This window comes from Melanerpes formicivorus, unplaced genomic scaffold (assembly GCF_026170545.1).
Source record: "Melanerpes formicivorus ecotype bairdi unplaced genomic scaffold, bMelFor1.0.p_v2 SCAF_36, whole genome shotgun sequence".
NCBI classification, from domain to species: Eukaryota; Metazoa; Chordata; class Aves; order Piciformes; family Picidae; genus Melanerpes; species Melanerpes formicivorus.
The window spans coordinates 300,996-314,435 of record NW_027142388.1 but is presented as its reverse complement, the minus strand read 5'-3'; the positions used below and the strand labels follow the sequence as shown (position 1 = coordinate 314,435).

At 46.4% G+C, this 13,440-nt stretch overlaps 1 protein-coding gene across 2 annotated transcripts; it reads right to left on the bottom strand.

Moving 5' to 3' along the window:
- On the bottom strand, positions 1-11,809 carry LOC137450518 (solute carrier family 2, facilitated glucose transporter member 11-like). 2 transcript variants are annotated; one of them, XM_068157134.1, is made up of 12 exons: positions 11,725-11,809; positions 11,378-11,476; positions 9,615-9,775; positions 7,284-7,408; positions 5,350-5,479; positions 4,089-4,237; positions 3,138-3,328; positions 2,880-2,990; positions 1,805-1,906; positions 1,559-1,634; positions 609-736; positions 1-285 (listed from the first exon to the last, which is right to left on the bottom strand). In XM_068157134.1, the coding sequence occupies exons 1-12, from the start codon at positions 11,746-11,748 to the stop codon at positions 79-81; spliced, it is 1,503 nt and encodes a 500-aa protein (XP_068013235.1). In that variant the 5' UTR covers positions 11,749-11,809; the 3' UTR covers positions 1-78. The 2 variants fall into 2 exon arrangements, with proteins under 2 accessions (XP_068013235.1, XP_068013234.1); XM_068157133.1 differs by lacking the exon at positions 11,725-11,809 and having other exon boundaries at positions 11,378-11,503.
- Positions 11,810-13,440: the final 1,631 nt, after the last annotated feature.

Sequence of the window (13,440 nt, the reverse complement as noted above, 5' to 3'; positions counted from 1 at the left end):
TTTAATCTTTCCTTTTCAGTTCCATTGCAGCATTGTTTCCTGTCTTTTCTAAGAGATGCAAATCCCTCCTCTGAACATTCAGAGTTTGGTGCAGAACAACTGTTCCTTAGGCAAGTTCTTTTCAGTGACTGAGATTTCTTTCTTCCCAAAGTTCAGCTTGTTGAACTCGGCTTTTATTTCCATGATTGACTTCCCCTTGGTCTCAGGGAGATACAGGTAGACGAAAATTGCTGCTAAGGCAAGGATTCCCAAAAAGATAAGGAAGCTGAAGGGTCCAAGGTGATCCTGCAAGCAGAAATGGGAGACACTCTAAGAAAAATAAGTATCTCATTTCTATTTCCCTGTCCTTGGGTAAGTCTCTTAAATTCAGAGGTGTGCTCAGCACACAAATCAGGACTGGTATCAAACCAGGAGCTTCCACTGGCCACATGTGACCTGAATCCAATTGCTGCTCCTCTCGCAGGCCTGGGGCTTCTCGAGCAGGTTTGGTGTTTGGACAGAGAGCTATGCTTTTTGTATTGTTGCAGTTTATTGCTATCATTTTGCTCCCTGTCAGCACTCAGAAGTGGATTCAGCCTGGAAGGGGGGATCCAGTTAGAGTCACTTACAACAATCACAGGAAAAGTCATCCCAAGTATGAAGAGTCCCATCCAGTTGATGAAGCCAACAATCAGAAAGGCTGATGGTCTGAATGACTGGCTGAAGATTTCAACCAAGATAGATATGGTGGCTCCAGCTGAAAAGGAAAGGCAAAACACAAACCTGGTATACATGGTTCACAGAATCATGGAATGGGAGGGCTTGAAAGGACCTCTTGAGACCATCTAACCCAACCCCCCTGCTAAAGCAGGTTCCCCCAGAGAAGAGTGCCCAGCACAGCATCCAGGCAGGCTTCCTTAGCTCCCGAGTGCACCTTGCTCCTGCTGAAGATCCTCCTGATGGCAGTGGCAGAAAATGGCAGTCAGGCAGAATCAGTGGCCTGCTGGCAGGTGGCCTCTGCTAGGAGACCGAAAGACCTTGATTCCAGAAAGGGACTACAGATGTTCATTGAGGCCTTGAGCCTTCAATTTAGGTTTCTCTTGTGCTTACTGGATTCCTGTTTCTGGTGCCAGTTCTGTATTGCACCAGTGGCCATTACTAGTGCAGTAATTTGCAAAGCCAGCTGACCTTTTGGCTCCTGTGGCTGCTTCCACCTGAAGCATGTTGGTAGGCATGAGGTTTAACTCTCAAAATTAGTGAAGATGATGACTGTGATATACCTGGCAGTGCCTAGAATCCTGTTTGTAGCTCAGTGCTTTAAAAATGGTTCTGAATTTTCTGTGTCAAACCCTCTGGAGAAGATAGTCCTGCATTTGAAATGATTTAGATCCTGTCATCACTGAGGCACAATTTGAGGTGCCTCCATCTTTTTCCTGTCTCCCCCTTGCATGAATCTGCTTTTCCCTCCCTAATTCACAGAAACTTTTACCATGGGACCACTCTGTTCTTCCTCTGCCAGTGGTATCACCAACCAATATGACAGAAAATCTCCTCCCAGCATTGCCAGCCATGTACTCACATGGTCCAATTCCATAGAAGATAACGAATAGGAAGATCAGGATGACACTGAAGTAATGCATCCAGAAAAACTGATGCTAGAAGTGAGAAAGCAGTGGCAGCAAACTGTTAGATCCATGGCAGAACAGTAGAGCTCTGCTCATTGCCTGCCAGTGAGCCAAGCATTCATGCACAGCCTGTAAGGTGTGCAAGAGCAGAAAGGAAGGCTGATGCTGGGTGAGCAGCCAGAATGCTGCTACCTATTTACCTGCAGGGACAAGGTCACAGTGAGGAGTGCCAGCACAGAACACATCAGAATGTATCCTCCCAACAGCAGCACCTTCCTCCCAAAGCGGTCTATGAGGGTGCTCTGGAAAAAAACCCCACAGGCCATGAACCCCAGTTCTCCCATTGAACAATCCCTCCCCTCCCTGTGTGTTCTTTGCAGAAGACTTATCTGAATAATAGCCAGAAATGAATATCACTTAAGTCTCTTAAGCCTTAATGAATTTGATTATCTTCTTCAAAGTTACTTCATTATTACAGGAATGGCATGGATCTGGTGGATTGGGTTCACAGGAGTGCCACAGAAATGCTCAGGGGGTTGGAGCACCTTCGCTGTGAGGACAGGCTGAGGGAGCTGGGGGTGTTCAGGCTAAAGAAGAGGAGGCTCTGGCAAGAGCTAATAGCAGCCTGCCAGTACTTGAAGGGGCTACAAGAAGGCTGCAGAGCAACTGTTTGCAAAGGCCTGCAGTGATAGGATGAGGGACAATGGTTTGAAATGAGAAGAGCAGATTTGGACTGGATGTTAGCAAGAAGTTCTGCACTATGAGAGTGGTGGAACACTGGCACAGGTTGCCCAGGGAGGTAGCTGAGGCCCCCTCTCTGGAGATATTCAAGGTCAGGCTCAACAAAGCTCTGAGCAGCCTGATGTAGTGGAGGATGTTCCTGCTGACTGCAGGGGGGGTTGGACTGGATGAGCTTTGGAAGGCAACCCAAACCATTCTATGATTCTATTAACTGATCTGTGCTTATTAGTCAACCCTAGGCTGTTGGTAGACAGTTCCACTCCTCACATGCTGATATCTCTCAAATTGTACACACATGCCTACACACCTCACCCACTACATCAGAAAATTATCTTACTGAGTCAAAATGAGTCTGAAAGCATCCAGCCAGGCAAATAACTTGGGAAAGGATCTGCCTTTCATCCTGCTTGTGGTTTTGCAGAGGCAGGAAGTTGTGTCTTAGGTTACACAAACTTCCCCAATGCCAGTTAATAAGTAAGGAAATGATTGGATATTTCAATTTTTCCCTTCAAGCTCATGTCTGAAAAGACTTACACACAGGATGCAGGATAAGCACTCACACAACCCAATTCCCAGGGACACGTATGGGATCAGGTATTCCTCAAACTTGGCTGTGTGGAACACTTCAAAGGAGTAGAAGTATATCTGAAAAATGCGGAGAGGAAATGCCCCTGTGACAAAAGTGCTGCAGTTGTGCTGCAGGGCTAGGCTGGTGCAGTGGCATTAACTGAGGGGGGTTAGTAACACTGCCTGGAGCTGTCTCTTGTTCTGGGGGTAGAGAGGGCACTCAACTGCGTTGATCCCACAGAGCTGCAAGCCAATCACGAGAGTCACCAAGATGTAAAGCTGCCAGCGCAAAGACGGCTCTTTGATGACTTCCAGGACACGCAGGGTTTTTGGGCTTGTCATGGCAGCAGCCTTCTCCTTCAAAATGTCATCAATTTCTGCTTGATGGTCTCCTTCTCCCCAGAGCTTCCTGATGGCTGTTGGGGAAAATGGGGGGGACTGAATTATTCCACCAGTGTAGCTCCATTATGAATGATTACCTTAAAATCTTCAGTCTGCCTGTCCATTGCCATAGGTGGTGGTGTTGGTGCTGTTTGCTTCTGCCATCTGGTTGGGTCTGGGGCAGCAGGCAACTGGAAGAATTTTGTCTCTCTGGCTGTCAGTTTAGCATAACTTTCTACTGCTGAGCTGACTTCTCTATAATTCAAGTAAACACTTCAGTATCAACTACCTAAACCATTTCCTTTAGAGACAAATTAGTTCCCACAAGACCAGGAACTGTTAGACATGCTACTATTTATGCATGTGTCTTGTCTTAACTTATTAAACCAGAAAGAGTGAGCCCCCAGGTTCATAGAGATGTAACAAGTTCTTTACAATGAGGGTTGAGGAACACTGGCACAGGTTGTCCAGGGAGGTGACTGGGGACCCATCCCTGGAGATATCTAAGGTGAGGTTTGACAGGGCTCTGGGCAACCTGATCTAGTTGAAGATGCCCCTGCTGACTGCAGAAGGGGTTGGACTAGAGGACCTGTGGAGGTACCTTCCAACTCAGACCATTCTATGATTCTATGATTCTGTTGCTGTAGGTACCTCAGCTGTCTCTCCAGAGCTGCCACTGCTGTTCCTCCAGGGCACTGCACTGTGCTGCACAGCTCTGCCCTGCTTGCTTGTTTTCTACAGAGGCTGTCTCTCTAGCGTACCAAGTGAAGTAAGTGAGGAAAGCAGACACTCTACCTTTCCTGCAGGATTCCTCATTACCCTTCTGTATCAGGAGGTAGGATGGTGAGTCAGGGAAAAATGGGAGGGTAACCAGCTGAAGCAATGCTGGAAGTCCAACAGATGATAACAACCATGGCCATAAAACTTCGCTTCCTAAAATCTCCCTGGAAAGTGTATGTGAAACAAAATCATGCTGAAACAATGGAAAGAATCTACAGGAAGTCTCTTCTGAGTGATGAAGATCGATCAAATTCCATTCAAGGGTGCAGTGAAGCCAAAACCTGAACTGATTACTTTGGCAGATTTCACAAATTTGGCTGTTTTTATTTCTGACCATTTTAAAGGACTCATTTGGCATTTTGAAAGCCTTTCTAAATATCACTGGGGTCCAGGATATTGTCTGGAGAGCTGAGGAGACTCATCTGGCCACTGCTTTGACACAGAATCAAAATACCTTGATAAGACATTTCATGTGAGTAACTTTTTAATGGGATGTCCCCTGGTAGAAAGGTGTGATGGGTTACGCCCATCCTGAAAGCAGGGGAGGGGGAGGGCTTGCTCTCCCTGCAGGGTGTTTTCCCCCTGGGAAACAGTTAATCTGTTCCACTCCCCCTCCCTGTCCAGCAAGGGTATAAAAAGGAGGACACTGCAGCCATTAGCTCTCTCGGGCCCCTGTCTTTTGCCTGGATGAGGACTGCTGCCGGTTCCCCTGCTTCTCTGCCACGTGGTCTTCCCTGCTACACCCATGCCTTTGCAAAGGACTGGTTTTGTATTTCATATTTCTTTTTTTCCCAGCCATCCTTGTTCCTTACACTTGTGAAACCTACCTGTTATATACATATATACACATATATACACATATGTATATATATACTGTCTAAAGAAAAATTCTTTACCTCTCTACTTCCAAGCCGAATCCAAATTATTTCATGGTGGACTTGCTCCTTTCCTTTCTTTTCCTCTCTATTGGGAAAGAGGAGGGGGGAGCAGGGGAGGGATTCTCAGCCTGGCCCCCATCTGAGCTCTTAAGTCCCAGTTAAGGCTCAAACCAGCATAAAAGGGTGTGGAAATAAGAAAAAATAGATTATAAGTAGTTTTCTGTTTAAAACTACTTGTTTGCTTCAAATATGATCAAAACCATTCTTCTGGCATAAGCTAAGGCCTGTTTTGGGGAAGATGAGAGGGTTTCTCAGTCAGGGACTGGGTGAGAGGGCAAGGCTGTAGAAAGATTGCTGCTGCTTTCAGTGTAACCTGCTAGAAAGGTTGGAGTGTTTACCGTAGTCCAATAACCTGTCCTGTCAGTTTTCCCAGGGTCAGGAAAACAGCAACTGTGGAGTTGGTAAATCCACGCAGCCTCTTGGGTGAAATCTCTCCTACATACTGAGGATGTATGTTGAGGGAAAAACCTTGAACATAGGAGAGGATGAATGGCTGTTAAAATACGTAGAAAAGCATCCCTGTCTGCCCCCACCCTCTCTCACATTGCCTCCATTCACTCTGCTATTTAGATTACAGTTTCTTGCAAAAGGGGATGATGTCTTTCTCTTTTCTCAAGTGCCCAGGACGTGATTTAAGAATTGGAATTAGAATGAATTAGAATTAGAATTAGAATTAGAATTAGAATTAGAATTAGAATTAGAATTAGAATTAGAATTAGAATTAGAATTAGAATTAATTAGAATTAGAATTAGAAATAGAATTAGAATTAGAATTAGAATTAGAATTAGAATTAGAATTAGAATTAGAAATAGAAATAGAATTAGAATTAGAATTAGAAATAGAAATAGAAATAGAAATAGAAATAGAAATAGAAATAGAAATAGAAATAGAAATAAAATTAGAATTAGAATTAGAATTAGAATTAGAATTAGAATTAGAATTAGAATTAATTAGAATTAGAATTAGAATTAGAATTAGAATTAACCAGCTTGGAAGAGACCTTTGAGATCATCGAGTCCAACCTATCATCCAACACCATCTAATCAACTAAACCACGGCACCAAGTGCCCCATCCAGTCTCTTCCTTTGGTGGTGAGAGAAGTTGTTCTCCCCCCCCCAAAACCCACAGCTAACTCAGTTGGAGAAGCAACAATGGAAGAGCTATATTTTACAGGCAGGCTGAAGTGCAGTGAATATATACAGAATATACAGTATTTACAATACATGCAAAAATATACAGCAAAGAATGTAACACAGAAATCCTGCCCCTCCTCCAGCAAGGAGGGGTCCCCCAAAGCCCCCTTCTCCCCCTTCCTCCCTTTGTTCCCAAAAAGGGTTAGAGAGAGAGAAGTAATTATGAAGGAGGAAATTCTGTTAGCTCAAAGAGTATGTGAAGGGAAGAAAATAATTAGTTTCCTATCTCGTTAGTTGAAGGTCAGAGAGACAGCCACTGCCCAGGCAGACTGAAACAGACAGACTGACTGAGAAAAAACCAGAGGCTCAAACTAAACTAAAACTAAAGTTGCATTCTACCAATCTACCAATGAAATTCGTTTAGAATATCTTTGTTTTCTTTTTCACACCAAAACATTCAGCCAGAGTGTTGCAGTAACTGTCCCTTTCTCAAAGGCGTAGCCTAAAACGGTCACACTTCCTAAACACCTCCCATGATGGTGACTCCACCACCTCCCTGGGCAGCTCATTCCAACAGCTGACTCTCTCTGTGAAGAACTTTCTCCTCACCTCCATCCTGAACCTCCCCTGGCACAGCTTGAGACTGTGTCCTCTTGTTCTGGTGCTGGTTGCCTGGGAGAAGAGACCAACCCCCACCTGGCTACAACCTCCCTTCAGGTAGTTGTAGAGAGCAAGAAGGTCTCCTCTGAGCCTCCTCTTCTCCAGGCTAAGCAACCCCAGCTCCCTCAGCCTCTCCTCACAGGGCTGTGCTCAAGGCCTCTCCCCAGCCTTGTTGCCCTTCTCTGGACATGTTCAAGTGTTTTGATGTCCTTCTTAAACTGAGGGGCCCAGAACTGGACACAGGACTCAAGGTGTGGCCTAACCAGTGCTGAGTACAGGGGCACAATGACTTCCCTGCTCCTGCTGGCCACACTGTTCCTAATACAGACCAGGATGCCACTGGCCTTCTTGGCCACCTGGGCACACTGCTGGCTCATATTCAACCTCCTATTGACCAGTATGAACCCCCCTGCTCCCGGAGCGGCAGTGCCTGTGGAGGCAGTCCTGGCACAGCAAGGATGTGGCATTAGCCCATACCTGACCCAATGCCATAGAGAAAGCGGCCCACCAAAATCATCTCGAAGGATCTGGCTGGTTTACTGAAGGCCATGAAAAGTGCAGCTATCAGCATGATCAGGTTGGTGCCCATCTGGCACTTCTTTCTGAAACAAAGAAAGAAAGAAACAGGTAAAAATAATTTTAAAAAACTATCCCATGAGAATTCAGTGTGAAATGAGATCCTCTCAAGAGCCTCTGTGTACTCTTCAGACTAACCTTGCTGTGACAGGAAGCATGCTACAGCCATGCCTGCTCTTCTGAGGAATGGCTGAAAGAGTTTTGCCTTTGGGTAGTCTAAGTCATAGGATCATAGATTAGAATCACAGAATCAGTCAGGGTCGGAAGGGACCACAAGGATCATCTAGTTCCAACCCCCCTGCCATGGGCAGGGACACCCCACACTACATCAGGCTGCCCAGAGCCTCATCCAGCCTGGGCTTAAACACCTCCAGGGACGGGGCCTCGACCACCTCCCTGGACAACCCATTCCAGGGCTTCACCACTCTCATGGGGAAGAACTTCTTCCTCATGTCCAGCCTGAATCTCCCCACCTCCAGCTTCATTCCATTCCCCCTAGTCCTATCACTCCCTGAGATCCTGAGCAGTCCCTCCCCAGCCTTTCTGTAAGCCCCCTTCAGATACTGGAAGGCCACAATTAGGTCACCTTGGAGCCTTCTTTTCTCCATACTGAACAGCCCCAACTCCTTCAGTCTGTCCTCACAGGAGAGGTGCTCCAGCCCTCTGCTCATCCTCGTGGCCCTTCTCTGGACACCTTCCAGCATGTCCATACCTCTCTTGTAACAGGGGCTCCAAGTCATTCTTTAGCATTTCAGGAGCCTTTAGGTTTCAATCCATTAATATTTTTTTTTAACTTAGAAATTGAATGATTGGAAGACTTCATCAGAATTTCCAGCGCTGAAAGAGACCAACTGGCTCAGCTTCTCAGCAAGGTTTTAAAACTGTTAGTGCCTCATAAGATTCACAGATTGCATTGGGTTGGAAGGGACCGTCTATGGTCATCTTGTCCAACCCCTCTGCAATAAGCAGGGACACCTCACTTACATCAGGCTACCCAGGGCCACATCAAGTCTGAAAATGTCAGGTTGCTCCCCAGAATGAATGAGCCTGTGGTTCCCATGCTAGAAGGGCTCATATCAGAGTCACTCTTGGCTCAGTGGCTGTGACCTGAGATGGAAGAAAGAGTTCTTAAAGACAGTTGGTGTGAACTGTGAGCTGGTATATTGAGAGCCTTGATGTCTCAGGCTCAAATTAAAGTCTTTTGCACTCAGTTGTTTTGCCATGTTGCTTGCTAGACAAAAGTCCTTGTGTCCACATCAAGGCTTCACAGAGATCCTGTATTGAGAAGGCTGTGATTCAGCAGTTAGGTTATCATGTGCTAAACAACCCATGGGAGAAGTGCCTGATCTTGCTTCCACTCTTGGGAGACCCTCAGAGTGTGGGATGAGGCAGTGTCCCACAAGAAACTTCTTGGGGGCACTTACCTGAGAGGAAAGAACACAATTGCAGGCAGGCTAAGATGGTTTGTTGAGACCCATATGAGGGGCCTCTGGATCAGTGGGTTGTGGAGCAGATCTTTAAGTGGGTCACACCAAGTAGATATGTTTGCCAATTTCTCTGTAAATGAAATTAGTGGTGTTACACACAAGGCACTGAGAACAGACCAGACTGGTGAGGAATCCTTTCTCCATCCAGTGGGAAAGATAGTTTCAAACTGACTTTCAGTACGGTAGCTTGTCAACGACAGAGATGTCTCTTGGAGAATAGCTTTTGGTGCTGATTTTTGGCACTGCATCTTTACAGAGCAGTTACAGGAAATCAATTGTTTTGTTTCTATTCTCCTCACACTTTTGTTAGATTAGATCTGAATGTTTAATGTAACAGCATTGCCCCCAGATTAGTGTATTTAAATGGAAATCTGACTCTTCTTTGACTCCTAAGGATGGCTTCCACACAGGTGGTTAGAGTAACTGCATGTAAAGTATTACAGCACAAGACACACAGCTCATTTTTGGGAGGGTGTAAAGCTTGGGAGACCTTTATGAGAGTCACAAAGAGAACATGGGGCAGGGACTCCCCAGGCACTCCCAGAGGCACTGATGCCATGATGGGCTGCTGGTGAATGCTGCCTTTACAGAGTGCCTCTGGATGTTCACTGGGGAGGGCAGACAAACAAGATACAAGGCTGCTTGCTACTCGAAAGTGGTGGATGTGCCAGCAAACCAAATGAGTTGACTGCAATCAGACTTGATACTTCCCTGTACTGCTGGGGCTGTTACAGGCAACACTTACTTCCTGTATTTGGTAGTCAGGTAGGCACAGCAGAGGCTCCCCAGTAATCCTCCTATCCCATAAACAGACACAGTGAAGGACCACAACAGCATGACTGTCTCAGGGTGCAGCGGGAAACCGTGTCTCTCCACCCAGGTTTCATTAATAAACTTCCTGATGTGCTGAAAAACATAAAATTGTATTTGACTGGATAATATGGTCCCTTCATATTATTTAGCTGTTGTACTTCAGATCTAGCCTGTGGGTCTAATATTAGGCTTCTGAGAGTAACCTTCGCAGTTAAACAAGTTAGCCAAAATCACATTGCAAAATCTTCGAGTTTGTGTGTAAGCTTCTGGGAAGTCCACTAAAAGCACATTTTCTGCCTTCTTTTGGAGGCAGAAACTTTTAAACCAGGAAATGCCATCCTGTTCTTTAAAGATGAAAAAGTTCTCTATGCACTGGATGTTACTGATAGCCAAAGAAGAGGCATAGATGGATTAGCTGCAAGCTCAATGAATTGGAGAGTTATGGAGAGCTCAGGCTTTCCATTTTCATAGTATCATAGTATCACAGTATCATTCAGGGTTGGAAGGGACCACAAGGATCATCTAGTTCCAACCCCCCTGCCATGGGCAGGGACACCCCACACTAGATCAGGCTGCCCAGAGCCTCATCCAGCCTGGTCTTAAACACCTCCAGGGACAGGGCCTCGACCACCTCCCTGGACAACCCATTCCAGGGCTTCACCACTCTCATGGGGAAGAACTTCTTCCTCAGATCCAGTCTGAATCTCCCCACCTCCAGCTTCATTCCATTCCCCCTAGTCCTATCACTACCTGAGATCCTGAGAAGTCCCTCCCCAGCCTTCCTGTAGGCCCCCTTCAAATACTGGAAGGCCACAATGAGGTCACCTCGGAGCCTTCTCTTCTGCAGACTGAACAGCCCCAACTTCCTCACTCTGTCCTCACAGGAGAGTTGCTCCAGCCCTCTGATCATCCTTGTGGCCCTTCTCTGGACACCTTCCAGCATGTCCATATCCCTCTTGTAATAGGGGCTCCAGAACTGGACACAGTACTCCAGGTGGGGTCTCACCAGAGCTGAGTAGAGGGGGAGGATCACCTCCCTCGACCTGCTGGCCACACTTCTCCTGATGCAGCCCAGGATCTGATTGGTTTTGTGGGCTGCAAGTGCACACTGAGAGCTCATGTTGAGCTTCTCGTCCACCAGCACCCCCAAGTCTCTCTCCTCAGGGCTGCTTTCCAGCCAGTCCCTGCCCAGCCTGGATTTGTGCCTGGGATTGCCTCGACCCAGATGCAGGACCCTGCACTTGCTCTTGTTGAACCTCATGAGATTGGCTTGTGCCCACCTCTCCAGCCTGTCCAGGTCCCTCTGGATGGCCTCCCTTCCCTCCAGCCTGTCTGCTGCACCACACAGCTTGGTGTCATCAGCAAACTTGCTGAGGGTGCACTCAATGCCACTGTCCATGGCACCCACAAAGATGTTGAACAAGCCTGGTCCCAGGACTGATCCCTGAGGGACTCTGCTTGTCCCTGGCCTCCACTGGGACATGGAGCCATTGACAGCCACTCTTTGGGTGCGGCCATCAAGCCAGTTCCTTATCCACCTAGTGGTCCACCCATCAAACCCAGGTGTCGCCAGTTTGGAGACCAGGATGTGGTGTGGGACAGTGTCGAAGGCCTTGCTCAGGTCCAGGTAAACGACATCAGTTGCTCGCCCCTCAGCTATTTTGTGTTCCCAGCATCAGACAGAGGGCTACTTACCACCGAAGGGTAGTTGATGACAGAAATGTGGAAACCATATGGGAAACTGCCACCAATTCCCAGCACTAGGATCATTTGAAATAGTCCCCGGAACTGAACCTGCAGATCAGAAAGGAAGTGCTCCATCAGCCTCTCATTAGGCCAGAGGTGTGCAGGGCCAGAGGCTTTGCAGCCACGCATCATGATTTTTCTGGCTCCGAGCCCCATTTATCTCAATGATGCTTAAATGCAGAAGAGCAAGATTGTCTCTGTACCAAAAGAGCTTGTCATTTTAAAGGATCTTTAGCAACATGTTAGTTTTGCCTTTTGTAAACCAGAGCCCTGAGAAAAAGTGGCCAGCTACTCACCAGGTCAGAGAAGAAGGTGGCCATCTCCTGTGACAGAGCCGGGTCCCGTTGCTAACCGGCTGGTCCCTGCCAGGAGAGCCAAATGCTCACCTTATGCAACAGCAGTGGCAGTGAACTAGCCCCATGTTATTGAAGTTAAATTTTACTTCAAAGGTTTTTGAGTTAATTACACATATTTCAGCTGTTGTACAAAGTTGAGGATTGTTGGATTAAATATTTCAACCAATGCTTGTGTCAAGCCTAAGTAAACAGGAGATGGTTTCACTTGCAGGGAGCCTTCATGAAGTCTGTCTTGTGCTAGGGGAGAGGGAACAGAGGCACCAGTTTTAAACAGGGTTCAAACAATCACAGCTTGCTTAGTTTTCAGTATAAACTGAGAAATGCAAACACAAAGCTGTCTGTGGGGGATCTTAGATGGGGCTTGGGCAGTGAACTATAGGACTTTGACATACAGCTAGACCACGCTGTAACTTAATCATTACTTAAAGGGACTGAAATGCTCCATCATTTTGGAGTGGGGTACGATCTCAGTCCTACAGTAGCACACCAGGCAAGGCCAGCTGAATATTTAATAGTAGCAGGGGAAGACTCAACCTCATGCACAGTTTTGTCTGGCATTTCCATTGGCCACAGTATTTATTTCTGTGTCTGTGATGATCAAAATCTTGCTTTGAAACTATACTGTAATCCCCATAGCTAGATTGATGCCTCTCTGTTCAGACAGAAAAGTCTCAGGCTTTAACTTCATTTATTTCCTAATTAAGAGGGGGTTTGAATGTATTACGTTGCTAAGTGGGTTAGTTATTTGCTGTTTGCACTTCAGTTAAAGTATCATGAAGAAATCATAAAGGGCTTATTAGATGCAATCAGTCCTACTTACTAGAAAATCCATCTCATGCAAAGAGAGTCCACAGATCCTCTGGCTAACCTCTGAAATGCAGCCTGTAGCACTGCCAGGCCATTTCTCCTGTCCTTCTGCAGTCCTCACCAGGAAGCTGACTTTGTTGCTGCTGTGTGCCGAGAGTTTGTGGCAGGTTTTGTTCCTGATGAGCTTCTCCAGCAGAGAAGCTGCTGTTAAAGTACAGACACTGTCCCTTTGATATTAAGAATGACTTTTCTTTTCTCTAAAGTCATGCAAAGTTGAAACAACATAATACACACCCAAGAAAGGGAAGTAATGCCACATTGGCTGTCAGGATCTGCCTTGCTTAGATGATACTGGGGGAAGACAAGCAGGTGAGACTATGCAGCTGCCAGAGTGGGGCATTCCTTCTCCAATACAGCCTGTTGCACCTATTGTCTTATGCTCTATTTTACCCACTTCTACTTGCAATACTTTATATATATTGTAAATTCTCTTTGCTCTTCTGCTTTAATTTAGGATTTCTGGTTTGGGTATACTGAGAGCCTTTCTCCCCTGATGCTCTTTGTGCATGATGCCTTTAGCATTTACTGTATGGCTCATGTGCTTTCAACAGTTACATGGTGCTGAGGCCCCCTCTCTTAGATGTGCAGTTTCACACCTAGTGCCAACAAGCAGTTGGCAGGTATCTGCCAGATTTCCCTTAGCCATGCTTGTGGTTGAAACAGTAAATCTCACATCAGGACATTTAGTCATTTACCTTGTGATTCTAGTGTCATGTGTGACACAGATATCCAAAGCTGTGCTAGGCCTTGCCTCAGATAGGCAGCTAGACCAGATCTACGTATTGGTGG